Here is a 26784-nt window from a genome sequence, read left to right as displayed (position 1 = left end):
TCCCCACATTTACGTTGTACCACTAGCCCTGCACACCCTACCACCTTGTTGTTGAATCTTTTAAATTTACATCAGTGCTACACTCTATGAACCTTTGCTAATTTACACACTTATACACTCAGTTCAAGTATTTTCATTTGCTCTTAGTATTGGTTTAGTTGTGTTATAGAATAATATTGTTAATGAATTCAAAACTGTTCTCAAGAGACAAGACAACCAAATCAGCACCAGGGTTTTGATACTGAATGAACCACTAAATAAGTGGTCATTAGTGACGTTCCTCACACATCCGAGGCTCTGGCAATTGTATCGAAGGGTGGTCCGGTCACATGACTAGTGACATTTGAAGCAGTTCAAATACGTCAAACTCACCCTAGTGATTCAGTTGATTCATACAAATCACTTGGTGGTCACAGTTCATGTGACTAAAGCACCAAGACACTGCTTCCATACAATTTCTTCATGAGATGCCATGCAGGGGTTGGAGTCTCAGGTGTCAGGAGAATCACTAATTGAAGCTCTGACACTTGATTCAAAAAACGGTTCATTATATGAGGGTTAAATGAAACAGTGAATGACTAATGGATAATAATATATGATGTAATTGTGTTATTTGTTAGTTCATACTTGTATGGGACTTGATTTTCCATACACAATCGTGTTTGAATCACACCACCACTGTATGGCTCAATAGTTCATTCAGTCCTTTGACTAGTTTAGAGACAGGTTTAGCCTCTGATCCAAGCGAGGATGTGAGCTCCACCCACCTTGGTCCTCTAAAACAGGAACTGAGTACCTTCCAGCCCTCTCCATCAAAGGCAATCTGTGGCGTAAACTTTTCTGTCATTTCACAAGAATTCCCTGGCACTGTATTGCCACTGTGGATATGTTGCTCTAAGACAGTGAGAAGAAAAAACAAGCATTTTTCATTCAGTCCTTTGACGATTATCTATGCTAACCAGCAAGAATGGCGACCATCAAGGTTGCACCGCCGCAAGGTGTCCGTTCCGCTGGCCAGGTACAAAAGGCCGCGAGCCGTCTTGCAGCAGATGTGTTTGCTCTGGCAGCACATATGATAAATTGGAATCGATACAGAGAAGATTAGCATGGCCCCTGCGAAAGGATGACACGCAAACTCGTGAAGCGTTTCCACATTTTGACAAGCCACCTTTTCTAGGGCGTTTCTTACTCAACTGTTTGCAAGTTCACTTAGTCAAAGGCACTGTTAAATTCTTCTAACGAGGTCAGCACGACATATGTAGTCAAATTCTATTACTCCGAGAGAGCTGAATCTGGATCCCCCTGCTGGCTAGCAGACACGCAGGGCGGAAAATGCAGCCATTTGCCAACTGTTCACAAAAGATTTGATTTGACTGACGAAGGGGGCGCCACAAAAAAATGTTTCAGTCCACCAACGGTTTCAAACTAGGGCCCTTCTTGCTTTGGTGAACCAGTGCTAACCGCCCCACCACTATTCTGTGTGTGAGCGCAAATTACACCACCACTGTATGGCTCACTAGAGAGATTTGACAGGCATGAAACAGTGGCTCCTCCCAAATCTCACTCAGGAGACACCTGATGATGGCAAACATCAAGACAGTGTCAAGGATCTAGCCAAAGCTTCGTCTGGTTGAGGGCACAAGTTTAGCCTCTGATCCGAGCGAGGATGTGAGCTCCACCCACCTTGGTCCTCTAAAACAGGAACTGGGTACCTCCCAGCCCTCTCCATCAAAGGCAATCTGTGGCGTAAACTTTTCAGTCATTTCACAAGAATTCCCTGGCACTGTATTGCCACTGTGGATATGTTGCTCTAAGACAGTGAGAAGAAAAAACAAGCATTTTTCATTCAGTCCTTTGACGATTATCTATGCTAACCAGCAAGAATGGTGACCATCAAGGTTGCACCGCCGCAAGGTGTCCGTTCCGCTGGCCAGGTACAAAAGGCCGCGAGCCGTCTTGCAGCAGATGTGTTTGCTCTGGCAGCACATATGATAAATTGGAATCGATACAGAGAAGATCTCTGAGCTGAATCTGGATCCCCCTGCTGGCTAGCAGACACGCATGGTCAAAGAACGCAGCCACCACGGTCAAAGAACGCAGCCACCACCACAACACAACAATGGCTACTTTCATTCCTTTGTCAGGACATACGCGTTCATATTTTGTATGATAATTGCAATCACCATGAAATTGTCAAGGATGCTGCCAAGGTATTGCTGTTGCTCTTTTTTAGTTGATTGTTTGTTTCGGTTCTTCTTACCGCCGATTCAAATCAGTTTTGTCATCATCAGCTGGCACTCACTATTATTATTGTAGTACCAAGTTTTAAATATTAATATTTGATGCCCACATACAAAGTATATATTTCCATGTAAAATACTGCAAAAACATACTGCATGAACCACATACCTGCCGGGTGCATATGTGCAATTTTAATGTCACACTCTACTGTGCTGTAACATCATGTGACTGCTTGAGATAAACTGATGAGATAAGTTTAAAAAATCTTTCTCTCGAGAAGTGCAACAAGTTAACACCAATTAAAACAAAATCATAACCCATGAAATGTAATGTAAATAAATGTGGGTTTCACAGTTGGACGTTACATTTCATTTGTGGGATACTCTAAATCCATTGACACATTGTCATTTCTGTCTGTTTTTTACTTCACACAAGGCTACATTTGACCTCAAAAGTGAAAAACTTTGCAAAGGCAACGTTAAAACAAAAGGTTTGTTTCCCTGTACATTGGCTGTGTCTGTGTATGTTTTTGTGTGTGTACTGAATATACGTGTGTAGCCGAGAAATGCAGAGAATCACAGGTATTTGGTAGTTCAGTCGCCCTTTCAAGGCCTGTCAAAGATCAGAGAAAAAGACAACAGGCACATCATTTCTGATAAGAAATTGAAAGAGTGAAAAACAAGCAAATAGATAAAATATTTAGACAGCTGCAGATAATGTCCACCTCTGCTATTGTACAACTACCGTTTTATTCAATTTGTTGGTTTTTATATTTATTTAATGTCTAACTTTCCTTGTCCCATGTGCACTGTCCTTAATATTTGTTTTGCACTGCAAATTTTCCCCACTGTGGCATAAATTAAAGGATTATCTTATCTTAATTACTCAGATAATTACACAGTCAGAGACATAATAAAACAGACCAAACATTTATTTTCTGGTGGATTCATTTTCAGGACAAAATTTGGGGGAATTTTGTTTGCAGTGACAACGATGAGCAAATGTCAAGTCAAATTATTATTTGCTTGCAATGTTGTGGACTCATTGAACACAAAGAACAAACTGGAGAGTGAATGTGAATGACATATCTGATGCATCAAAATAGGATGAGCTTTGGGCTAGGTGTTTAATGGACAACAGCTATTTCATTTATCTTAGCCTCACTGATTACTATATACAAAGAGGCTACTTTCACACCTCATTTACTGTTTCTTCTAGCATGATAGTTTCAATCACACACACACAGTTTTGCAAAGGCACATGCACCGTTATCTGAATGTGCAGACATTCTCACCTTATATGATTAGACACGTCTTTATTGTGAATGGACAGAAAGATGGGAATGCTGAGCTAAGACTAAAGCATGAAGAGAGAAAAACATTAAATGAAAAACAAAAAAACTAGCATTGTTAGACACATTTTACCTGCAACTACTCAAAAAGGAACCACTGACAGCACAATGCAATCAACAAAAATGTCAGAGAGAAGTGGCCCATGAGAGGCGATTGGACCTTTAACTGCTCCAATCAGCAATTGGTGCTATGAGGCTGTCTACATCTGTCAAGAAAAAAAAAAAAAAAACGGCTGAACGTAGGAAGAAATTGTGTGCTCTTGTGTGACAGAAAGAGACAGTGCAAAAGCGTTGGTCTGTGAGTATGTGTGAGAGAGGGTGATCTTTAACGGGGTAGTGAAGAAGTTGCTTGGCCTTTTCAGCTTCAATCACAGCTATTCAGGGGGATGCTGTTATATAAGTGCTGGTGTTTATCAGGAAAAAAAGACAGCTGGATATCATTTGGCCTTTACTTAAGATGGACGATAAATATACTTTGGAGATTTGGTCTTCATCATCACAAATTGTTTCACCGTGATTATCATCATAAGGAAATTTCAAGAAAAGAGGCAAAAGAAATGGTGGTGGATGAGTAACTAGGAAAAGAAAAGGAAGAATTTAAAGGTAGGGAGAGATTTTTAAAGAAAAAACTGTACAAAGACTGTAAGAATGCAAGAAGTATATGAAGAATTAAAGAAAAGTGGGAGAGAAGTTGAACCAAAGAGGACACAAGACAATATCACTGAAAAGTAAAAAGAAAACTTTCAACAGCTTTTTAAAATAACCCATTACTTTCTAGCAAGTAGACCACGTCTTGGGCTAATTATTAATATAGATATATTGATACAGTAAAAGCAGGACAAGAAAAAAGAACAGGCAAAGTGTGGGGCAGGAGTGAAAAGGGCAGTAAAGAGGGGAAGGCAGGGAGGGGAGAGAAGGGGGAATCAGAAAGGGTAAATAGGGGACAAGAGCAACAATAGATGATGTAAGTTGAAGAAGACCATGCTTATCTTTCTTTATGTAGGTTAATTGACTGAGGAATTAAAGCCAAAAAGATATAATTTAATTCAATGCATGGAGATTAACAATAAAAGGGCTGGTAACATATGAAATTATTCTTAACATTCTCACACACAGACCAAGCTAGTGTGTCTTTCTAGTATATTTCTAATTATCAGTTAATTGTTATTCCCTATCATTAGGAGGGTGGTTTTTTAATTGTAATGTAGCCAAGCAGAAAGCCTACCTATACATGTGGGGACAATTAGCCACCTCCATTAACCCCTGGTTAATTACATCCTCTATTGCTGCTTCCCACAGCACTTTTCCCAGTCATTCGTACCCCTCGTCTCTATCCCCAAGCCTTTACCCCCTCCTTTTTTTTTTTTTACTTTTTAAATTGATCTGCCCTCATTTTATCTATCTTCAATCTCAGTCATCTTTGATTGTCTGATTCAAAATGATCAGTTGTGAACTTAATCAGATTTTATTAAGCACAGAAGCCGTAGTTTCATTTCATTTTTCTAGGTTACCATCACCATATTTCTGCCCTAAATGTCCTTGCGTTCTTCATTAATATTGTTCTCTTGCACTTTCTCCAAACATTGTCAGATTGGGAATAATAAAACACAAAAAGGGATACAAATGTGTACTGTGTACTGTATGTCCTTTACTCAAACAAACACTTACTTACTTTCCAAAAGAACATTGACCAATCAAACATTATTGTGAAACATATTGTGAACATATTGTGGCATCGCTATCTTAGCTTTCTAACAACAGGTTTCTTCAGCATGAAATCATGGCTACACTGATATCTTGTAAGTGGGCAGTGCATTCAAAAACTTTTGCAACTAAGTAGACCAAAAATAACCACACCATCACAAAATAATACATCAAGATTCGGAAGGGAACTTCACCACAGATATTGAATTTACTAAATAAGAACAAATCATCAAAAGTGCAGTCAAAAGAAGGCTCTCTGAAGGTGCTAGTGGTTTGAGAGGTCTCAAAACTACTTCTCAGAAGTAGATACAAGACTTGGTTTGAGCAAAATGTACCAGTCCCATTAACTGATGAGGCACTTATTTAAAGAGACCAACCAGAGAGAGAATTATGCAACAGTATATCAAACCAACTGTAAAAGATGGTGGTGGGAATAATTAAGCTTGGGGTATTTCTGCATACTTTTGGGTCGACTGCATGTAGCAAACGGACTAAACCTTGTTCAGAGCCATGCAGGATAATGAGCCTAACACCTAAAACAATGGCCATTTGAAAACCAAAGGAGACCAAGGAACGCTGACTACAATATATAATATATTCACTAAATAAAATAAATATGGACTTATGGACACACCTGGTGATTGGGACAGGGATGGACCCCTGCCCCCCTAATGACATGTGAGTATCTAGCCATTAACAGACACTAGTGTAAGTATCTGGTCGTTAACAGACAATAGTCAAACATGTTTCGGGTGGGCTACACCAACAGACGTTCCTATTTGAATGTCAACTCCCCACCAGTCTTTTAGAACTAAAAAGTTAGAAAAGTTGGATGAGTGGCAAATGTCTTCAACAAACTTCAAGAAACCTGACCTCAGTCCTGGACAACCTTCCATTGCTTACATGGACAATACCTATTGTCAATAGATGGTGAAAAATGCTGACGATATGTTTGTGTCCAGAAAATTTAATTTAAAAGCAGTGAGGGGAATGGTAAAAACTGATTTAAACAATTCAAAATACTTAACAGATATGAAAAAAAACACAAAGAGGAGAAGAGAGAGAGAAAAATAGGGAAGAACAACATCCATTGTTCCATTACAGAAGACAATAATGACTGATAAATTTGGGCTGCTAAAGAGCACACAATGGCCCTTAATTGACTCATTACGGAAAGAAGAGAATGCGCTATTAAGTGGAGAATGGGTGCTGCAGTTAAGCTGCTAAGTAAGCAAAAAAACAGAGAGGCATTTGGTCATTCAAATCTGGGCAAAGTAATAAGGTTTGTCCACAGCACAAGAGACGACCAGTATAAAAACAAAATGGAAAAACTGAAAGGTCTGGAGTGATTCATTATTTTATTCTTATTCATCACTTTGATAGTACTCCTAAGTGAAATGACTGGCTTCTGTGTGCATGTTACTCATGTATTATTCATGTCACGTGTACATAAAACCATTACTCCATTACTGTGGGAACTCATATCTCTTAATGAGTCAGAAAATCCTCATTAATTTTGGTAAGAAGACTTACCTAAAATGTTATTAGGCAATTACTGGTTATGGTTATGTTCTCCAGAAAATATATGTCAGTCAAGTAATGTCTACAAGGGATGAACGTGTGTGTTATTGCTTTTATTAAATTGTGGAAACTTTGGCGAAATACTAACATTGTGGGAATATGTCATCCTTGTCGGAGCATTTTTCTGGGCCCCACAAGGCTGTGATGGTAAAAACTATTAAGACTTGATTTAAGATTAAAGACACTTAGTTGAGATGGTTAGGGGCTAGGCTAGGACTTTCTATGCCCCACATCTATGAAGGGGTTAAGGGTTAAAAAATGGTGTGTGTGTTTAAGACAAAAAGAGAGAGACAGAGAGAGAAAAGAAAAAGAGAGAGCAAGATATCAACTTTATTGTCTAAGGTGAGCATAGGTCAGATATGTATTGCACATACCTCTAGGTGTTCCAGGATATATGGTGGGTTTGTCATACCCAGCCTCAGCATGGCCCCTTCTGGAATTTCCTCTACCAATCTCCATAGCAGTGTGGGTAGGTCTGTTCCTATGTCTCTGCCATAAGCTCCTGTGTCCTCACTGGTCAACCAGATCTCACACACTCCCTCTGGAAAGAGATACACACCAGGACAAAAGGAATTAAAAAAGGCCCTTTTTTTTTTAGTTTTAAACGCATTTTGCATCATGCTTTTACGTGACATTTCACTTTGTTGCCACCACGAGTTTAAGATCTTTCATAAAACGTGCCCACTGAATCTGACGTCTTTATTGTTTCGTTATAAAAATCATCTTTTCAGAAAGGCTTTTAGACAGAACATGATATTTTATGTGTTTCACTTGTATATGGTTTGTATATGTGTTATATTTATATATGTTTTATTTATTTGACAGAGAAGCACTCACAGACTGCTGCTGTCTGTGAGAAGTTCTCCATAAATAGCCCTGACCCTTCAATTACATACATATTTACTTTTCAAAAATAAACTCTCTAGTATTTCCCTGAGTAATAGATCCCATCAGGGCATTCTTTGCTGTGACTATAGCTATTGTTACACTTAAGGGAATCTCACGTTTACGCAACGTTAATTGAATTAAAAATAACCTCACCTATTGTAGGTACTGAATGCAAAACCTGTAGGCTGAAACCTGGGGGAAATATGTGACTCAGACCGGTTTTTAAATTAAATCAAGAATTTCAGCCTTGTTTGTTTGTGTTTATTTTGTACCAGTGCAACATTTCTCCCAAAATAAACATACTTTTCTTATAAAAAAAAAAGTTCACCCAAATTTTGCTATATATCAGAACACTCCTAAGCAAATTATATATATATACCATCCCTGGCAAGTATTAAAAATACCCGTCTTGCAAACATGCATGGCAGGAGTGAGAAGGTCACATGCATCATAGGGGTGATCTACTGGCTTCATGCTAAATTAGAGCAACGCTCAGCAGTCGAGCTTAATGATCTAACTGTCATTTGGCTATAGGTCTGGAAACGGTTGAGTGTCTGCTTAAGCTATGTGTTAAGACATACTACATCATGCAGACACACAGAAATACGTTTGCACTCGCAGGGCCTGTGTCTGTGTGCACGTGCACAGATGCACACACCAAAAAAAAAGAGTCATCCTCGTCATTATCATTAGCTGTGCAGAGACGGACAGAAAGATGCATGTGACCGTTTGGATATCAAAAATTAGGTTTGGCTAATTGGACGGGGGGTGGGGAGGTGGGGGGAGATCATCATTGTTGACATTAAGGTCCACTAATGCTTTCTAGAGTCAGCCAAGTTAAGAACTCAGATCACAACAAACACACAAAACAAGAATGTTTTCAGATCATCATGTCTATTTGCTTTAGTATGCACTTAATTTAAGGCTTCAGCTTGATTTAATATTCAATAAAACCTTTGTTCAGTAAATTCTTTATTATTTTGTAACTCAATCACTTCGTGTACTGTGCTGTCCACTCAATGAACTGGAGCTCAAGCTCAGTGCAGGAAGATGCTATTATCTGCTGGTCTGTGAGGAAAGAGTGATACTATTGTTAAGCGCTTTGGTTATCGTGTCATTTGTCAAATTTTTACATTCCATGCAATCCTTTGAGGAAGATGGTGACAGAATATTCCCAGGGCAGCTCATCTAAATGACGCCATCTCTCAGACAAGTCAAGGCCATTTATCGCGTTCCAGCGGAGTTATTTTCAACATAACAGCTCTGTCCCAGAACAATAATGGCCAAGTGGTCAGTTAATGTGAGGCCAACCCTGCATTAATTCAGTCACACAGTGACCATGCAGATTGTATTGTATCAAATACCCCTTGCGATTCCTGTCTTGATTAAGTTTTCAGCAGGGTGATGCTTGGGAAAGTTTACTAAGGGCCACAATTATACATAGACCTTTAGGTAAACTGTATAACATGCTCAGTGCTTCTCCCCTTTGGCATGCGGCCCTTTTTTTTTTCTATGTGTTCGCTGGGCCGGTGGTGTTATTGTTGGCCAGAGATGCAGAAAAACTATCTATCAGGAAAGGTCTGCTTGCTCTGATACAAACAGAACAGCTGCTTCCCCTGGTTTGGATTTATGTGCAGACGAGAGTGAGGCAGTGAGTGGTGTAGGTCAGAAATTGGTCTCAGGTTTGTTAAGATTATTTCCAAAAACACCTTAGGTGGGAGAAATCTATAAAGTGTAGTACTCATTAATTTATGATTAATGGATTTTCTGTAATTAAAATGTGTATTTATTAGTAGTATTATATAGAATAGTTTGAGGAAAGGAATGACAGGTAAGACACTAAAACTGCACCAGTTTAAGAGGTGCTGTATCGCAGCTGAACACAACTTTACTGATTCAATCGTGCAAGCAGCACAGCCTCTCAGGATGTTGATATTCCACTCCGTGATTACTGAGAGCACCAAGCCCTATCCACCTTCAAACTCTGCCTTCACTTATCCCAGATGCCAAATTACTCAGAGCTGACTTCAAAGCAAGTTCCTACCACCACAGCAGCACAACGACATTTTGCCATGGACATAAAAACATCAAAACTAATTAAGAGTTACAATATCAGCCTGATATTGGCTGAAAGTGGGAGAGACAAATTCCACTCAGCATTGACCTGTGTGTGTTCACATTACAAACCTTTCACCTAAGGCATTCTTTCCATGTTACTTTATTATGCAGTTTGATGTCACAACACTTAAAAACAAGGGTGGGCAGCAGGACAGTTTTCCTGAAAGCTATTAACATTCCCTCAACGTAGACGCAGTGGTACAAAAACAGCAGACAACTAAAGTTATTAAAGGGAAAAAAAAATAACAGCAATAGTGGGTTTGGCTTTCAGGGTTAGAACTGCAGCTCGACAGACAGAGAGAGAAGACGCAGCACATGCATGAAAAGGAAACAGCTGTAAGTGAAAGTTACATTTGTCCCTGTCCAAGAATAACATCATCAGCATGTCTGACAAATGCCACGCGCATTAAACAATCATCACTGCAGTTCTCTGCCAAATACTTGTTTGCTGTGTTTATTTTAGGGTGAGACTATCGCAGTGAGGACATTTTAATCAAGCCCCGCACCTTCAAAGGTGCTGCTGAAAGTGTAGCACGTCAAAATATCTTCATGAAAAAATATAAGTCAGTTTTAAGTGAATTGAAGCGATTAAAATTGTATATTTGTGTGTATATTTATATATGGTGCAACGGTCAATGGTGAAGGAAAGAGCGAGACTATCTCCTGCCTAATATATATTTATTCTTGTGACACGAGTTAAAGAAATATAATGGGTTTGGTCTGTACTGGTTGTGTCAATTGGTGTATTTCTGACAGATTTATTCAGGATTGAAAAAATCACTTAGAAAGAAATGACATGCAAAGTATTACTTTATAGCTCACTGGTTTCATTACAGAAATCTGTATTACATCATACAGGAAGCTCAAACCAAACCCTCACTAATGTAAACATAAAAAATACCATTGAAGCCTATTATTTCATCACAAACAGGATTGTCTGATGCTCCAAGAGACTACAATATATCATTGTGTTGTTTACGTGCATAATTTGTTGGGGCCCACAGTCCCCACTCTGCCTCTGGATACAAGGATGGGAAGAGTAGGAGGAGGAAACAGACGAGAGCTTTGAAGTGGTTATTTTGAAGCATGACAGAACAAATTGATTCAGGTGATTAGGAGCTTCAGTAAAAGGCACTGTTGAAACACTAAAAGGGTCTGAATTGATCAATGCAACATGACCACACATTCTCATGACATGCTTGCTGTTGATTGCTGCACATGCATGTATATACACTTCCTAACAGACGAGTGGGATGAATATAACTTCAGACGTTAAGTTGTTATTTGAAACAAAGAGTGCTTGTCTAAAATCACGGCTAAACTGAAAGCTTCTGGGGTAAAAGTGTTAAAACACTTTGTGGAAAATTGGATTAGTTGTATCTAAAGCACGGTTTAGAAAAAAAAAAAAAAAAGACACCAGAAACACAATACATCAAGCTCCGTAGAAAGAAAGAAATGCAACTGAATGAAAGCCATAATTGCCTAAATAAAAGCACATGTCTTGTAAAAAGAAGGTTGTCTAATAGTATCCTCAGAAGACAAGTTTTGTCTCTGAACTGGGGGGGAATGAGGCAACATGTCTTGGGGACATACCAGCGTTTCACAGTGCACGATGGTTAATACGACTGTAAAGATATGAGATAATAACAGAAGGGTGCATGTAAGGAGACCAACAGGACGGTGATAATACCGCAGTGTATCGCTCTCACAGTGAAACACGCTGTGGTGAAATATAAAATCTGAGGTTATTTTGCTATTCTGGACCAAACATACTCCATCCTGACAAAGGAGAAGTGACACCGCTATTCAGAAACCATGCTGCTGTTTGAATCTTTGTGGAGAACGATAAACACTGCAGCGTGACCATGATCTCGAGAAACTCTAAAGTTTTGGAAGAACTACTCCAAGACCAAAGAAGACAAAGCAGTGCTGACTGTTATAGACAGCGCTCCGCAGTAACCTGAACTCACCCCTAAACGACATTTATAGGTGCAACTGAAACATCTGGAGACAACGCATTCCTGACATCACAAGAGGCCGTCGTTGTCAAATCCTGCTGGTTTACCTGATAACATGGGTTGCAAACATATATGATATATATTCTCAAATTTATGTCATGTTTTTTTTGTAAAGATTAGTTTCCTGCACTAGTGGTCTCAGATGTTTGTGCTTGTGTATAAGTCTGTACTGGAGTTGTGTACATCACTCAACACATACACAAGTTATCACAACAGTATACATTGTATATGGGTTAAGTATCCCCCCTTCCCCTTATCTTAATCTCTTTGGCATGATATATATTTTGATTGGCTGCCACAGGCTATAATGTTCAACAGATTACAGATGAGGTGCACATATAGATGATCCTATTAAACTGTACTAAAACTGAATTCCCTGTAAAACACAAGTCAACACATAGCTAAGCTTGTTACAGGAGAAAGGGAGCGTGAAGATGGAAATCACGCATGTTTGGAATTTCAAAATCACACTGAAAGTTTCTGACGTTTTCATACACCTGATAATCATTTCTCGGATTTTAATGAGATAGTTTAATGATGTGAATGTATGTCCAGACATACTGTACCTTGAAATTTTAGCACACACAAACGCCCGCTTGAGCGTCATGGTGGCTTAATGTACACAACATGCTTAGCTGTGTGGTGCTTTGTGTCATGGAAATATGGATTTAACAGAGTATAAAAGGATTATTTTCATGCGCATATAGTTTTGAAATCTATTCACCATCCTAGATGTGAATGACCCTGCACATCTGCAACTGTAAAAATACAGAATATGATGATACAAAACATCAGCTAAGAGGAAGGAAATTACACAAATCAATGTTTGTCTGTACCCTTGAACTGTTTCGTCTCTCTTCTTTTGCTGGTTAACATGGAGACCAATAATTAGACAGAATATAAATATGCACAAACACACATCCAATTCCTGCAAAGAGCGCTGAGTGTCAGCACAGACTGCACATGGGTCGATACATCTTCCTTCTAAAGTACATTCAGTCTGTATGCTCCCCAATTTCGAGCTAGAAAACACAACTTCCCACATGTTAACACAGACCCCTCTGACATGCTTAATCGGAGACATAAAAACATATATTAGCTCGCTGCTTGGAGCTATTAATTCATTTCTTCAACATTAATATGTATCATACAACAAATTACAAGTTGTCCTGAAGGGATGTGTATTTGGCCTCGCATCACACAGCGCATACAGTAGTAGACTTTTCAAGAAATGATTCACTTCTTTGTCACATGAACGATACACACACACGCACACACTGCATAGCCACGCATCGCTTTTGTGCCATGCCACTGACTGGAAGGCCCGTCTGACCTTCAATCACATTAGTCCCTCCCTTATCCTCCCCCATCAACCGCTTCCCCCTGGCTGTCTCCCTCTACTGTAAACCTCCCCGCTCACCACTAGACAGTAAGAAATTCTAGGGCAGATGTCAGCAACGGTAACTTGAGATATTAGATGATGAATTTGGAGGGAGAGAGAAAAAAAAAGTGAGTGGTGAGGTTAAATTTAGTGGAGCAAAGACGGCTGAAAGAAGATGGATGAATAAATATTGCCTGCTGTTGGAATAAGTGGTAAATTTCTTAAGCAGGATTGAAACATTTGGCGCCGTCTTCAGCATGAAACAAGACTGTTAACTGAACTGGCCCTCTCTAAATTTTCACATTGAACACGTTTAAAACTTCAAACACTATCAAACTATATTATCTTCTTTTAATTGGTTTAAACCGTCCTGCTTCCCGACATAACAAGTAAACACATGTAATTTCACCACTTCATTTAATTCATTTGATACCTCTCCAAAACAAGTTTTTTAGGCGCGTGTAAAACAACTCGCACCCAAATGTATAAACTTCACTAATAAATATTTTCACACGTAGAAGCAGCAGACACACACATTCACAAGATTCCCTTCGGTCCACACCGCATGCGCACACGCACAACTCGTGCTCGTACACCACACACAGAGTTTAATTGCGGTAATTAAGCAGCTTAATTTAGAGCAACAACTGTTGATGTGGCGCGTGGGTGTCTTGGCAGGTAGCATCATCATCGCAGATTAACCCAACACACACTGATGCAAATATTCTCTCTCAGGGATGTTTATGCATGTGTACACGATGCACGGGCATGTGTGTGTGCACATGCACACGTGTGTGGCTTTAATGAACAGCCTACACAATCCTTTAAACAACAACACATCAGCTTTAACCTACTTTCACATAGTTTCTGAACTACAGGCATGACCTTCTGCACACGCCTGTGTGAGATAGATTGTCTGAATACATCAAAGCTTTTATGTGTGTACATATGAGCAATGTATGTGGCATAGAAAGAAACATGGCTTGGCATATATGGGTCAGACATATTCTATGGATATATCAAAAGTAATTGGCAAGGGGGCTCCATGTACAGTGAGTATTTATATAAATACATAGGGAAGTTATAGTCCCTCTTTCATCTTTTCTGTGTGCGTGTGTTGTCTCAGAGGAAGCCTCTAGTGAAGCTTTCAAACTAGATGGACTGCTGTGTACAAGAACAAGGGGGATCCGTGGGAACGAAAAACAGGCCGGTGGCTGCTCGTAGTGCACATCAACGCTGCATGGTCTAAACTCTGATGAGTTACAGTCAACTAACAGCCAGAGAAGAGATGGAAGTGGAGATGGTAACTGATTGTTCACCGATGTCTACTGACAAAATGCTCTACAGAAAAGAGCAGGCCTTCAAAGAATTCATCCATTTTCTTAAGGTTTTGTCAGTAAAAGCTTTGCAGGTTACTGCCAGCGTAATAAACAGGGATTATCTGTCTCCAGATTGGACCCAATGTCACTTTATCAAGATAATGAACTTGAACTGCATGTTATAAATAACTCAGAAGTTAAGGCTGGGACGAGGAGGAGGCTGAATGGCTGATGGGTCATGTGGATTAGAGGACCGGGAGTCGGAGACACAGAGAGTGTGAGGCTGATCTCATTTCGGTATGCTTCAGAGGTCCCAGGAATTACAAAGTGCTAAGGGCTGCAGACAGAAAGACACACTGACACACACACACACACACACGTATGTCTCAACATTAAGATTACATATGGAAATGGAGTCCTATTAAAAAGTCACTGAGGTGGTAATGGTTAATATCAGCTGTCAAAAAGTCAAGGCAGTGGACACAAACACACACACACACAGACACACACACATAATCATGCTTATTCCCACATACATGCGCAGACATAGACATACAGTACTGCACTTGACTTATTAATCAGACATAATAAGGTTTAACTCCTTTCAATTCAAGGTTGTTGACCTAATTTCTTTGCAGGGAGTCTGTGGGTGCGTTTGTGCAGACACTAATTTGATAAATAATAATATGTCTGGTCAGTATTTATGCTAATATATTCATGACCCACCAGCAGGCATCGTGTTTGTATTTGTTAATTCGCTTACAGTGCGTGTGTGTGTGTGTGCATGTGCGTGTGTTGATTTAGTTACTGTACTCAGCCAAAGTGGACCCTGCCTGTGTATGTGTGTTAATTAAGTTAGTGACTAAATAATTCTGTGCCTGGCCAAAAAAAGTCACCACGTGGATTTAACTAAGCAAATAGGTACGAACCGCCTATTGAATAATTAATGCATGGGCGAATATCTTTCATCTGGCAACAAGTTATTCAACCCCAACTGATGCAATGAATGCGATGAGTACCTTCTCATTTCTGAAACAACAATGTCAAAAGACACATGGTCACCCCTGGTCATGAAATAGATGTTAGGGTCAAATCATTGGCATGCATCAAGCACAGAAAACATCTAAGGAGATCTAAACAGAAACTAGTGAAATTGGGTTAAGAACAGTCCAACACCAGGGGAACCATCGTCTTGAGGAAAAAAATCCTGAATGATCGTGATTAGCCATCACTTAAAGGTTCAAATCTAAGAAAAACACCAGCAGAACTCGGGCTATGTTTAATAGAGAAAGTAAGAGGATTTCCACACGTACAATGTGAAGGGAACTCAGGGATTCGGACTTAACACTGAAACCACTAATACGTGAGGCTAACCGGAAAAAAAGGCTTCAGTTTGCTAGGGAGCATAAATATTGGACTGTGGAGCAATGGAAGAAAGTCATGTGATCTAATGAGTCGAGATTTACCCTGTTCCAGAGTGATGGCACGTGAGGGTAAGAAGAGATCAGATCAAGTGATGTACCCATCATGTCCAGTCCCTACTGTACAAGCCTGTGGGGGCAGCGCTATGATCTGGGGTTACTGCAGTTGCTCAGGTCTAGGTCCAGCAACATCATGCACAAAGAATGAGGTCAGCTGACTTCCCGGATATACTGAATGACCAGGCTGTTCCAGTGAAATTTTCCTTCCCTGATGACACTGGCATATTCCAGGATGACAATGCCAGGATTAATCAGACTAATTGCGAAAGAGTTGTCCAGGGAACATGAGACATCATTTTCACACATGGATTGGCCACCACAGAGTCCAGACATTAACCCCATTGAGAATCTTTGGGATGTACTGCAGAAGGCTTTGCGCCATGGTCAGACTCTCACATCATCAATATAATGATGCAGACTTGGATGGAAATCGCAGAAGCTCATTTAAATAATACCACAGTGTTTGTGTGCTGTACTCAAAGTTAAAGGTGGTCCAACGAAATATTAGAGTGTGTAACATTTTTGTTTTGGTGGTGACTTTGTTTTGGCCACGCAGTGTATATTGAATGTGTTTGTAGCTGTTTGGATATCTACAAATTTGTGTGTTTGTGTGTGTGTTGACTTAACACATATTATCTTTCTGTGCAAACATTTAGGTTCAGTTTTTATATTAAAGCTTTGGGACAGTGACTGTTCTGTTTATGAAGTAAAAAGGCTAAGGAGCGAGTATGCCATACACAAGGATATAGGTTCCAATTTAGACATCATCGCCAAGTGATTCAACATGTTGTACATGGAGCACTCTATGGTAATAGTTTGGTTGCTTTTTAGTCACTGTATAGCCCAAAATAGCAGTCCTGCATATAAAAAACATAGAAATATAGTTGTTTTTTATATTATTTAGGTCCTGCCATCTTTAAAAAGACCAGACGGACTGGTTTGGTCAAAGTAGCAGTAGACATATTTGGGAGAACCAAAGAAAACCTTTAAGGGTAAGTATCTAACACAAACTGCGTATGGTTTAGCTTTGCTGCCTCAGTGACTGAGGAGTGATTGACGAGTTGAGCATCATAACAAAGAGTACATGAAGATAATTTGAGCTCATCTGTCCAAGAGTTTAAGTTGACCTTCCTATAAGATAATGAAAACCCTCAAACATTTTGCAACTGCAGGAGTTTTGAATGAAAGAGTTTTTCAAAACGTCCTACAAGCCAACGTCAGTGACTGGTGAACAATCAGACAAACTGTGAACTGTCTAGAAGAGCTAACTTGTACTAAAAGACATCATATTGGCATAATGTCTATTATAATGCACATTTTTGTTGAAAAACCTAATATTTGTAGTTAAACATTGTATATCTGGCATGGTTTCACTTGCTACCAAGGTGCATGGAGGTGATTTGACATTATCAGATATCTAAATGGATACTATCATTCTCCCACAGATCTCATTCATGGTCACCTCAAGCCACAGTGGCTTAATGGGCACAGGCATGTATGTTGTTGTTGATTGCAGAGTACCGCCTCAGGTGGTACTCTGTAATCTCCTCTGGTACCTCTGATACAGTGCTGGAGCAGTTCAACAGGTGCTGTGTATTTGTCACACTGACCAACTAGTTGATATGTACCTCTGATTAGCTGACCAGTCGTACCCCTGAGGAGACTCCAGGGATGTCTCCGACAAGGTGCATGCAATCGTTCTGTATTGGGCTAGATGCTGCTCCATGCTAGTGGTGCTTGATGCATTTACCTCAACACACAGTTCTAGCAACTGGGCGAGGGAATATATCTGAGTTGTGCCTCAACACACTAATGGAGCCTTAAATATGCATTGGGGGCCAAAGGGAATCAGGCATAGGGTTTTCTGCAGAGACAGATGTGGAGACACTCCGTCCAGTGCAGACAGAAACACCTCTTTAGAGCTGGTGTGACAATTATTGCGGTTGGAAAAACATGTCAAGACAGTATCTCTCTGTTCCTCTCTCAAACACACAAAGGAAAATTATTATTAATTACTAACTGTTACTTGATGATCAGAGTCAAGACATTCATCTTCCTCGTTCTGTGAAAATCCATCCAATAAATTTTCACCACAGTACAAACTCTCTTTTAACTGGCTCCCTTCTGTTTTGTGCCTCTGAGTCTGTTTTATTACAGACCCTGAAAATTAAACTGAAAATTGTATGTAATTGATTAAATTCTTCATTACAACAAACACAAGTTGCTAAATAGCATAAAGCTGTGCCCCCTTGGTGAATAATGTTTCCCTTGACAACAAAACAGCTGTGTCTTAAATTTTATAATTATATTCTGTGACAGAAAAAAATCTCACAGAACAGGAATTACTGCATTGCAGCAAGAGGCTGACAGAAAGAGGAAAACAGATGTTGAAGACATGTCCTAACAAGTCCTAATACGTATGGATACTACCCAGCTGTGGAAGTTTGTGTGCCCTACTCCAGGATTCTCTACTCTTCTCTTCCTGGCCAATGGAAACTATTCCCCCTGTTTAGAACCACAGTCCATGATAGTGTCCCTTTCCCATGATCCAAATATTGACAACACTGCTAACTGGTACATAAGTAAAGAGAAAAAACATGTTGTTTTTTTTTCAAACTTTCTCTTATTATCTTCGTTGTTACTGACCTCCAACTGAGTCATTTGTCGTCTTGGTGTTAAACTTTTCTGAATTCCCTTCTCTACTTTCATCTTTCTATCATCTTATACCACAATTTACTATCTCTTCTCAGGCACTGGATTTTCCAGTTGAATATTGACGTCCTTTGCCCATTCTGCAAAGTGTTAGTAGCTATTGCACAAGCTGTCCACGTACTGCTACAAAGACCACTTAAATTCCTGATGATCTATAACACAGCTAATTCCGAATTCTGTCCAGATGACCCAGCAGACTCTTCACGGTACAATAAACGAATATTCTCAAATATTGAAACTTGACCTCAAATTTAAAACATAGATGAGAAGTGCGCAGTCAACATGTGCTGACCCACAGATTTGGATGTACCCAAAGACCAATGCTGAAAGTACTAGCTTTTAGACACCCAATGTGAAATCTGTGGTCTGAGAAAAAGATCAGTGGTTCTCACAAATTGTTTGGCCCTGCACTACTGTTGCAATTACCCAGGTCATTTCATATGAAAGTTGAGATAAATTATTGTTATCTTCACTTCTCCAATACATATTTTATGATGAACAAAGCTGTATCACATTGTTTATTTTGAGCTACACTGTGGAATGTAAGCACATTAAATATTTCTCGTAATTTGTAGTTATTTTTCTAGGTTTTTCTAGAAAAAATGTTTAAAACCAATATACATGTATAGGTAACTCATGCCTTTAATTTAGAACCGATAAGCTGGGGGAAAATATTTATGTATCAAGAAGTCTTTTTTTTTTTGGTAAACCCTTCATATTTTAACCTGAACCAGGTCATTTATATCATAAACTACTCTTTCTATATAGCTCTTTAGTGACTCTTTCAACATTCAACAGAATGCCACTTACATTCACTTTAGAAAACAATTCTCACATCCATCAACAGAAAACTGAATCCAGGCTGTAAAGTAGCATACGTAGTAACCGCACACCTGCTTGGTTTGGTTGACAGTGCCAGCTCCCCACGCATTCGATTTGCATACTGTGCATGAACATGCCATCTGATTACACTGCCAACATACACAATGAGTAGGCACGGACTCATTATTTGGTGCAGATCAGACAATATTCAAATATCACAAGTCATGAGATGCAACCTCTGACAATAAAACTTTTAAACTAGCATACAGTTTGAAAAAAAATAAGTTTTCAATTGCTGCAATTAACATAAGAGTCTGAGCTACTCTGACTTCTAAACTGTATAATGTCGTTTACTAAACAAGTTGCATCTATTGTCAGGTATGGATCTTGACTTTCTTCAGAAAGTGATGGACAGTGTCCCCCTTATTATTTTACCATAGTGCAGAACATTTTATCAGTCTTTCCTCGGGGCTCATGAATGCATGGAGCTGCTGCCGTTCTTAGTAGCAGTGTTGTTGGCTTTTCATTAGACAATAATGGGGCAAAATGAACGCTATCAAAATAAAATGATCATGGTAAAATGATCATGCACATAAGCACTTGAACTGTTTTTGAAAGACAGAAAATAAAGGCTTTGACAGCAGAATAATACCAACGAATTGTCTGTTTGTTTGTTGCTAAACAAAGCTGCTGAAAGCTTTGTGCTGAACAGTTAATGCGATGGAGAATTATTTTAGACTGTGTTTGGATAAAACAAAGGTTGTTTATCAGGAGCCAATGTCATGGGCGACCTTAAGCGGAACGAAACAGTTTGACTTAGAAGAGTTAGAGGGAACATTTACTAGAGGACATGCACAATAGTTTCCAGCATTTGCAAAACATTTCTCTAAGGAAGCGACTGTGTGTGTGTTTTTGTGTATGTTTGTGTAAGTATGTGCGTGTGCATCAGCTGTCTGCCCTGTAGCCCTTTCATGTCACCCAACACCAGGGGGTGGTCCACAATGTGAGAACTGCTTCCTGCAGGGGGTGTGAAGAGACCCCCTGATGGTATCAAAATATATACCACTGAGAGAGACACACACACACACACACACACACACACACACACACACACACACACACACACAAACACACACACACACACACAGACATAGACACTACACATTACTGCAAGTTATACTCAGAGAATGTGGGCGTTCTTTCCTAGAGACAAACAAGGACGTAATGAAGGCAAATAAAGACATTTTTTTCTGTTGGATCCCTCTGCAATATGGAACACAACTTATTCAACATCGAACTTGTTTCACAATCCACAACACCTCCAGAAATACCTCCAAACAAGAGTCCACTCTTGATACATAAACATAACAAGTAAGTTAATTAATAAATATTTATCTCCCCATCTGTGCCTTCAAACTGTCACACAGCGTCACAGCATTAAAACTGTAAAAATCATAGTTAATAAATAATCGTTACATCACCATACTATGGATCATTTGAAATTAATTCTCAAACTAATAATAAATAAATGCAGATGCAAATAACTTCAGGGCTAACATTTTGCTGCTGGCTTTCCGTATTCCTTCAGCTAAATGGGAAATAAATGAGTTTCTCATGATATGTGCCTTGTGGAATGAACTGTTTCATAAGCTGTGATATTATTTATCAATGTGAGTGCAGATGAGCCAGCAGTGGTTCATCATCAGAGAGTAAACTCTGCGAGAGAAGGGGAAATGACAGAGGAGTTATTCACAGGCGTGCGATTGTAAGAAAGATACGAGTAGTCACATGAGGAAAATGTTAGCGAAGACTAAGAGGACGCTGATAAAAACAACAATGTAAAGTTAGAGAGGCACCCTAAAAAAGTTAATGAAGGCAGGAAAAGAAACTGAACCAAAATGGAAAGATTGGAATGTGAGGAACTGATTAAAATGGGGGAAGGTGAATGAAAAAGAAGCTGTAATGGGAGAATGAGAAGGAGCAGAGTGGGTAAAGAGAAAGGAGAAGACACATAAAACCATCATAGGAGCATAAACAGGGCTGCTGTAGGATGGTTTAATCTCAGTATCTGTTATCTAGACTTTACTTTTTTTGTCTGTGTTCAACTATCTTAACACTTCCCAGGGGGCTTTTCTCACATACAAAATGAAAAAGAAAAGGCGTGCTCAATAAGATGACCAAAATTTAAGAACTGAGGTATATTTTATCAATGTAAAACTTCTTCTTCTTCTTCTTCCTTCTCATTTTCTTCCAACCAATGTTCAGTCACGCCTGTCAGGCTTTCATTAGACTTCCTCTTTTTCTTTCCTTTAAAGGTAATGAGTTGTGTTTCTCACAACACTGATGTGAGGTCGAGTTAATTACAGGTAAGCTAACCAATTAAGCGTTTAGTGGGTGTACATGTGAAGTGTGTGTGCTTGAAATGAATTGTCTTTAAACTAATGGTGAGGATAAATGCATTCAACTGTGACTTAAAGACAATGAATCCATAAAGCCAATTGTTTCTGGAAAACATGTTGAAACCTCTCTTGTAAATCTTTAGTCTCTATAGAATATGTTTATAAAGTGATAATATGTCAATATTGTTCCACTGAGCCCGAATTCCCAAACAGTATTACTACTACTTAATGCAGATTTAATACATTTAACAGGAATTGTGAATTCCAGATATAGGTTAGTTGTTATAACTTTTAACTATCCACTTTCCACTCATCTAAAACAGTCATCTCGCTCGGAAATCCACACAACTTGGGTATGCCACATGGCAGAGACTTAAATTCCCGGGTTTGGATCACTAAAGGGCCTTTGTTTTCTGGCACTGTGAAGAAGCTGAAAGCGTTCCAACACAAAACTGTACAGATTAAAAAGCCTGATTAATTTCACCTTCTCCATGCAGCCTCCTAAGGTTTAAAGCACTTGAGGACTTGAACCACTTGTAGTTTTTTTTTTTTTTTTTTGGCACTGGTGTGTGTACGAACCATTCTGACAAATGTGTAGTTTATGGTTTTCATAGGTTTTTCATTCTTAGTTCAGGTGAAATAAATTAAATATTTTTAACTGCCGGAAAGGAAGGATGGGTGGTTGAGGTGGAGGCTTACATGATGTCACTATTCTCGCTTAAAGAAAGAACTATTTCTTTAAATGGAAAAATCATAACAAATATTTACAAGGTTAAAATAACAAAGAGACGAGTGTATTTTTTATTTTAATCTTTTGTGTGCCGCATGGACCAACAAGGAGAAAGTTTGTATGTAAACAACAAAGCAAGAGCGTGTTGAACAGCTTGGGAAGGGGAACACACACACACACACACACAGACACACACACTCACGCAGATACATATTTTGGGAGGAAGAACTAAAAGCCAAATGTGAGTCAGAGGACTTACAGCAGTTAAACATTTTAACAGTCACAAGCTGACTCTCTCAGAGAGTGTGCGACCGTGTGTGCTAGAGCCATGCAGACAATAACAAGACCACTGAGCCGAGCACATGGTCCCAGTCTTAATCCAAGTGTCCTACTGCCACCTATTGATTGGTTGTGGTAATTGTCTCCCCTCCCCCACCCAGAGCTGTGCTGCAGCAGCATACAGTAGTACACACAGCCCTAAGGTGAGAGAAAGGGAAATAACAGATGGAGCAGAGGAGGAACGGGGAACAGAAGACATGTCATGAAAGGAAAGAAGCAAGGAAAAGGAAAAGAAATATGTTTCAGAGAGAGGAACTAAACTCCAAAATGTCTTTCTCTCAGCACCCCAAACAACAACAACTTCAAAAATATGCAACATCCACATCTGTTGCTCAGAGCAACATTTCAGCTCATCTGCAGCTGTGTGAATAACTTCAGTCGTGTGCCGTCATGCCAATCCTTTCTCAGAATGAACTTTCCACATGTATTTAAGTAATGTGAGAAAGAAATGTATAACTGTTAGTCGCACGAGTGCAAAGTATGTTTCACGCTGAAATACGATCTAGAGTTTACACTGTAACCGTGGCTAAGACTGCACATAAAGTTACACATTTACTAAGGGGTTTTTATACATACAGCAACCCAGACAACAGCTTCTACGCCAATAAAAAGCAGAAAAGGGATTTTTCCAACTTTAGGTGGAGTGTATTGTAGGTTTTAAACGTTATATAGAACATTTAGCATCACAGGGCAAAACGCAATTTAGTGGAAATGTAGCAGGACTATAAAAAGTAAAAGTATCTGATAGTGAAGTGAACAGGGAGAGGAGACAAGTTCACAGAGGACAGAGCAGATGGTGTCTGCTGGACTTACACAATCACACATAGACAAGTGCACACGGACACACAACACACTGGTGACATAATAGCAGCATGCCAGGTGTGCGGTTGGTGGCCTGCAGTCTGGCATTGACTGTGAGCTGTGCGTGTGTGTTTGTGTGCATGAGCTCTCTTTGTGTGAAAGGGGCCCCCTATTCACTGCTCTCTGCTGCCAGCTTGGCACTAAATCACAGGACAAGACGGTACACGCGCGCACACATACGCAAACACACATGCGCGCACGCACACCGCCCTGCGTTGTCTTTTTGTCCAGCCTGGGGAGAGCATTAAAGAGGTCAAACAAGAATGCAGAGGCAGAGACGCAAATGAAGGACAACGGCGGTTCAGATGAACTTTGAGAGCAAAGGACGACAAGGAAAAGTAGAAAATAGATGTTCCCCCCCTCTTCTTTAGTGGTCCGGCGCATTTCAGCTCGTCGACGCACTCCAGTGCGCACACAAATGTCCCTGCATAATGAGCAGTAGCAGAGGTGAGACGGCAGCTGGGCTGCTCGAACTTTGCATGACTGAGGGAGTGTCGGTGCGAGTGTGTAAACATCAGATAAAGCCGTGATCTTATTGGCTCTTCGGTGTCTTATCCAGGTAATCAAATAAATTCTCATATCTACTGCTGTTAGGTTCCTTAGCAACAAAGAACAGGCAGAACTAACAACATTAACAATGGCTCATTATTTCTATGTTTGTTTTTTTTTGTGATAGCTCTGCTACTGAGCCAGTGTGCACAACACAGGACCCTGAAACTGGAACATCTAAATTTAATGCAGACGTGTTTATGTGTAGTGGAGGAAAACTTGAAAACTTAAGACTTCCAATTTTCACTTGGATGTAAGGTGTGATCACAAACAATAGAGACGAGCTTTAAGAACGCTCAAAGCGTGCCAAACAAATGTGATGTGTTGAAGAAGAGATAGTGCACCTGTGTAGAGGTAAACCTAACGATTCACAGGGTCTCACTTTGCTTAATGCGCATAAAAGGAAGTATATGCCACTTCCACAGAAAAGCTAAGGGAGTTAATTTAGACGATTAATTAAATGAGCTTTATGCTTCTCATAAAAATGTGTGTTTTACAAGGCTCCCTTCAGCTTCATCCACAGAATCATGCATCTATCGCACTGTTACCGTCAAGCTAAGGTCGTGAATAAAAGCTGCACAGCAATAACTGACAACGGCTTAAAACAACTGGAGACCAATCCTTTCTTGAAGCTTTGGTCGTGGAAACATCTTGCTGAACTCTGGGGCATGTGCCACCAATTCTGTTTTGAGTTTACGGGCTGTACGACAGCCAGATAATAAAGAACTGCTGCTGGAGTCTGAGTCTGCACACATGGAAAAACCTGTCTGTGTGAAAAATATCAGCAAGTTATCGGCCTGGAAGCGATTCAAAAAAATCCATTTTTAGCTTCTCCATGAGAGCTTTCCCAGAGGATAATGAATTTGACTGCCTCCACACAGGAAATTTGTGCTAGCGCTTGCCTGCTCAGCAGTTTCCCAGCTTTCCAATACAAAGCACTTTGGTGACTCAACTATGATCAATGTTCTCCTATCAATATTTCAGCTCATCTGCCTCTAGATTGAGTTTTCTTTTAATCTTATTACCTCCATCTAGTTCACCTAATGAATTTGAGTTTAACCATTTGCATATTTCCTTTTCTGGCAAAGAAAATGCGTGAAAATGTGAACAGCTACTGAGCGTACACACTGTCACATCTGTCTTGATCTTGTACATCTGTCAGATGACACTGTTCCCTCGGTTTCCTGTACTATCGCACTCCCCATATTCCACAGCATTTTCTTTGCTGCTGGGAAGACCAGCCGTACGATTCGTTTCCCTTTAATAAAATCTAATTTTCATACAGATGCACAGACTAAACTTTACCACCCAACCTGGATGAAGCATTCACCCATAGAATATCATTCCTGGCAAACTCTGGCAGCCTCGTCTGTCCATGTGTCACGTAGCTAGAGCAGCAGAGGTAAACAAAAGCTGACACCTGTCACAGATGTTGGAGCAAGCCAGAAAGCTCGCCCACATATCTGTCTGTCTATCTGTGGCTATCTGTCATATGTCATCCAGCTGGAGCCGAGAAACCAAGCGGTGTCATTTCTGCTAATATCTGTGTTTAACACTGATGCCAGTAGTCATGTGGAAATGAGACAAAAAGCAGATGATATCTGAGTATCTCACTGGATGTATTTGCTTCCAGGCTATAACGTTATCATCAAAGGGGAACTCGCAATGTCAAAGTTAACAAAGTTACTTGACGTCAAACTTGAAAGCTTGCTTACATTGTCAGTTGATGAGGAAAAGGTAGCTCATGCAGCATGATGACAAACCGGTATTACTTTGCACCTTCACGTGCTACTTAAAATCTAGCGCTTCAAACTGTCTGTCAGTTCCTAAAAGAGCTTTACGGGTGATCAGAGGTTCCAGTTTTGTGTTTTCATTACAGCAACACACGCTGGAGCCCCAAATTCAAGCTGTGTTGTGATTGCGGGGACGCGTGTCACACACTAATGTAGTGTGTCATGTGGGAATGAGTGCAGTGTGTCTGTATCTATGAAGCGTCACATCCTGTTTTAGACAGGGCCATTTCAAAAACACCCTACTGACAGTTTGAAATGACAAGGCGTCAGCCTCAGTGGGGGTTTGAGACCACAACAAAAATAGAGTTTTCTCTCTCTCTCTCTCTCTTCACTTCTCTTGCACCTCGTTCTGCCTCGCTCCCTGTCTCCCATCGCACTTCTCAGGGGCAGCTGCTGTGTTTACAGGACAGCGTATCTGCAGCTTTCAGAGCTTAACGCCATTTAAAGTGGTTTTGCAATCCTTCTTTTAACATGCTTTTTTTTACATTAATGAGCAT

At 39.9% G+C, this 26784-nt stretch overlaps 1 protein-coding gene and 1 non-coding gene across 2 annotated transcripts in view; one reads left to right on the top strand and one right to left on the bottom strand.

Moving 5' to 3' along the window:
• cdkal1 (CDK5 regulatory subunit associated protein 1-like 1) overlaps window positions 1-26784 on the bottom strand; it is a 194182-nt gene that overhangs the window by 75365 nt on the left and 92033 nt on the right. The window contains exon 9 of the mRNA XM_047598519.1: window positions 7252-7418. Within this exon, the coding sequence (XP_047454475.1) occupies window positions 7252-7418 (167 nt within the window). The remainder of the gene's footprint in view (window positions 1-7251; window positions 7419-26784) is intronic.
• On the top strand, window positions 1052-1158 carry LOC125017113. The gene has a single exon (XR_007113815.1). It is a non-coding gene; the product is annotated as a U6 spliceosomal RNA (small nuclear RNA).

Source organism: Mugil cephalus, chromosome 11 (genome assembly GCF_022458985.1).
Source record: "Mugil cephalus isolate CIBA_MC_2020 chromosome 11, CIBA_Mcephalus_1.1, whole genome shotgun sequence".
NCBI lineage: Eukaryota > Metazoa > Chordata > Actinopteri > Mugiliformes > Mugilidae > Mugil > Mugil cephalus.
This window is presented reverse-complemented; position numbering and strand designations above follow the sequence as displayed.